The sequence below is a fragment of the Monoraphidium neglectum genome (assembly GCF_000611645.1).
Source record: "Monoraphidium neglectum strain SAG 48.87 unplaced genomic scaffold scaffold02705, whole genome shotgun sequence".
In the NCBI taxonomy this organism is placed as follows: domain Eukaryota; kingdom Viridiplantae; phylum Chlorophyta; class Chlorophyceae; order Sphaeropleales; family Selenastraceae; genus Monoraphidium; species Monoraphidium neglectum.
The window spans coordinates 3,026-6,810 of NW_014010923.1; the positions used below are offsets into that span (position 1 = coordinate 3,026).

Consider the following 3,785-nt stretch of genomic DNA (forward strand, 5'->3'; position numbering starts at 1 on the left):
CGCAGGGTGGTGCGAGTTTGGAAATTCAGCCGCCCTCCCTCTTGCATAGGGGTTCAGATATAATGCGGTCGATGACCCACGAACAGGGGCTCGCCCATTCAGCCTCTCTGGCGCGCTGGACCACCGAATAGGGGGGCTCCCACCGCTGTCACGGCGGTGCGGCCCCCGTTGGGCCGGGCAGTGGTTTGGATCTGCCCCGGCCCAGACCATGTGGCAAGGGGTCAACCGACGGCGTGCGCTGGAAACAAGCACGCGTCAAGCCGCGGCCCCCGCCGGATGCACGCCGCGCGGGCGAAGATGGCTGCAGGCTGGGCGCTGCCAGGCAGCCGTCCCAGGGGGTGGCGCTGGGCCGCGCTGCCGTGAAGCCTTCCGGTCGCGCGCGCGGCGGTGGCAAGTGGGATGAGCAGCAAACAAAACAGCCGGGGACAAGAGCGGGCGTATGGTTCGGGGTCAGTCAGTACTCCTGCCGGTGGGGGGTGAGCCAGGGCCGGTGCCCCAAAGCTCAGGGCCCACCTGTCACGTGACTCAAACGGGGCGCGCGGCACACACGGATGCGCGTATGAGCGTGGTTGGGCTTGCGTAAGCATCCCCGCGTCAGGGCGTCTCCAAAGGGTTGGCGAAGCGAGCCGGGCGCACCGGCCGGCGCCGGGCGCCGCCGCAGCGCGAGAGAGGCTTTCCAAAGGGTTTGCGAAGCAACAGGTCACGGCGACACCTGGCGGTCATGGTCGAGTGGGCTTGTTGCCCCAGAGAGCACAGTGCAGCCGCACAGCCAGATTGGAGGAGGGGGAACCGGCCCGGCCCCGGGGCCCGCAGGGGTTGGCGCGGCGCCCAGCCGGGGCCGGCCGCCGCAGTCCCGCGGGTGAGTGGCGGAAGGAAGCACTCCCTGTGAGAGCGGCGCGCCGCGTGGAGGGGTATGCGGAGAATCGCTGTGGTGAACCCAACACACCCACCAACCAGCGGAGCAGCGGCGTTGCCGAGCAGAAGCAAGCCGCGCAGCGGAGCAGCCGCGTGCCGCGGCCGTGCTTGCAAATCCGTGGGGGCCTAGGGCCCCAAGCACATGATAAGGGTGGCGCAAGGCCACAAGTTTAATCGCAGGCGGTGGGGCAGCCACGGCACAACTTGATGCGCGTGCTGCGCTCTTGCAAAAACGGGTGCGCTCCCCGGGCTACGCCAGGCGAGGCAGCGCGTCAAATAATATACAGGCGCCCGCAGGGCGCGCAGCCTGGGTCGATAGTCGCCCTGTGGTTGGCTGCGCGTTTGGCGCGCGCCGGGCGCGGGCGTGGCGCGGCCCCTCCCAGGGGCGGCGCGCGGCGCGCAGCGTCCCGGCGCGGCACTCGCGAGCGACCCTGCGGGGCCAGTCCTGGAGCGCTCGGAAGCAATTTGGAAGTGGAGTGCGCGCATTGGCAGACACTGTACAGAGGGCGTTGAGCGCACCAAAGGCAGGACTCCACGGGTTCAGTGCTTTGACAAATAATAGGCCAGAGGTCCAAGACCAGGAAGGCCCGAAGAAGCGGCGGGCAGCGCGGCGAAGCGGCCCCCGTCGCAGGGGGTTTGCTGCTAGACCGTCTCCTTAATATGCGGCGTTGGCCACTGGGCGTAGTGTGCGGGTTTCTCATGCGCCGCCGCGTTGAGCGCTGGAATCCAAGGGGCGCGTGGCGCTGCGGCGCCGAGGGGTCTCAGGTCCTGGGGGGCTCAGGGGCGGCCCTGCGCGCAACGGGCCAGGATCGAGGCCGAGCAAGGCGGATAGGCGTCATCATGTGAGGAGTTCGTGAATACGAGGCATTTTCAGGCTGGCCGGCTGGCAGGAGCGCTCAGGCAGCGCTTCAGGCCGTTGGTCAAACATGCGGTGTATATGACGGCGGCGCTGTGCCATGTGCGCCAAGCAGCTTTGGCTGCCACATGGCCTCTGACATCCCCCTGGATCAGCTGAAATGTTGCTGTACGCGTCCAACAGCCTTGCACACCTGCAGGCGCTCCGCCTGTGTAAGCCATGCCTCGAGCGCGGGCCGATCCACCGGGAAGAGCTGGCGCGCCGCTGCCGCCACTGATGCCTTGCCGCCCCCCAGACGCCCATCGCGTACAAGCGACTTTCTTGAAACGTCACTGCCTAGCAGGCTTGACAAGCTGCCCGTCCCTCCTGCTCCCGCGATGGGCGCCAGCGGCCCGCTGAGGTCGCCGCGGAGGCCGGAGCTGATCTGGCTACTCTGAGAGCCGCAGCTGCCTGCAATTGATGTGCTGTAGCTAACAAAGCTATCTGGGCTATCTATCGTGCACGATCGTGGGCTGCAGTGAGGCACCTCGGGCTGTTGTGACAGCCCCGCCATAGTGTCAGCAGGGACGCGGTAGGTCGTGTCAAACTCCTCTTGTCAAATGCGGCAATGTCAAGATGGTGTGTGGGGGAGCGCACGAAGCCCCCGAGCTCAACAACGCGTCGAGAGTGGTCAGTCAATGTTCCGAGCTGGGCGATTGTTGCGCGCGGGAGCTTCAACGAGAACAATATCTCTTGAGGATTGCCGTGCCAAAGCCTTTGGTATCCTTATATCAAATTGCGTGGAGTAGAAAGATCCAGCGGGACAACTCGCACCTGCGTCGTCGCCACGACGGCGCGAACAGTCACCCCTCACCTCACCCGCGAAGATCCTGATTTCCTGTGCGCCACGAGCACAGCAGGTGTTGGTGATTGAAGCGCCACCAGACATACTAAACACAAGCAGCAGGTACCGTATGATAACGGCTGTCGCCCTTTGTGCGGTTGTTGTGGCCAGTGCACCTTTTCTCGCGCCGGCTGTTCGCGTTGCCCAGCAGAAAAAGCGCCCCTGCTCGTTATCAAATTCCTCCGTGCAGGCACCTTGAATGTTGAGACTTTGATCAACGCGAACACTGGCTGGTTCCAATTGCTGTTTCTAATTGGTTGATGGTGCAGTTTTGCTGCACAGGGGAGGAGCGTGGCATAGTGCCAGCACAGAATGGCCAAACCTGCGCCCCGCCGACGCACCGCTCTCACCCTTTCACTCCTGCCGCACAAGCACCCCCACATCTAGAACGCCCACCCACACAGACACCAAAGCTGTTGAACCCAAGAGCTCGCGTTTCAACATCACAGCGGCTGGCGCTGACACATCACACATATACACAAACTGCCCCAAGGACTCCAACAGGCCGTTTGACCGGCTATGACGACATGACGACCAACTTATTCACACCGTCGGACCAACAGTCAGTGGGTCACCGCAACGGGCCCGCGAATGATTCGACGACACTAGAGCACCCGCCCGCTGCGCCCTCTGCCAGCTCGTCAAGAGGCGGCGCCGGCGCCGGCGGAGCCGCGAATGCTTTTGAGCAGCAGCAGCCCGAGCGCCTTGAGCTGCTCGTCGCTGGGCGTGGTGCCGCCGCCCCCCGCAGCGCCCGACGGGCCCTCCCCGCCGCCACCGTCGCCGCCCGCGCCGCCCCTCCGGCCCGCTGCGCCGCCGTCGGCGGCCGCCGCCGCGCTCATCGCGCCCGCGGCCGCCATCAGCCACTGCAGCGGCGCATCGTCGCCGCCGCCACCGCCGCTGCCGCCGTCGGACAGGCCCGCCGCGTAGGCGCCCGCGCGCGCGGTGCTGGGCTTCACCAGCTGCAGCGCCGCCAGCAGGTCGCTGCCGCGCAGCTGCCGCATCCGAGCCGGGGCGCCTGGGCGGGCGCCCGGCTGCGAAGCGTCTGCCTCCTCCTGCGCCCACTTCTCCGCCAGAACGTCCTGGGCGGCCTGCGGGGCCGCGGCAGACGCGTGGCGCGGCGGGCGGAGGGGG

At 66.6% G+C, this 3,785-nt stretch overlaps 1 protein-coding gene across 1 annotated transcript in view; it reads right to left on the minus strand.

Moving 5' to 3' along the window:
* Positions 1-3,295: 3,295 nt before the first annotated feature.
* Positions 3,296-3,785, minus strand: part of MNEG_11354 (hypothetical protein) — a gene marked incomplete at both ends in the record, with an annotated part of 2,348 nt that continues 1,858 nt past the window's right edge. The window contains one exon of the mRNA XM_014040175.1: positions 3,296-3,742. Within this exon, the coding sequence (XP_013895629.1) occupies positions 3,296-3,742 (447 nt within the window). The remainder of the gene's footprint in view (positions 3,743-3,785) is intronic.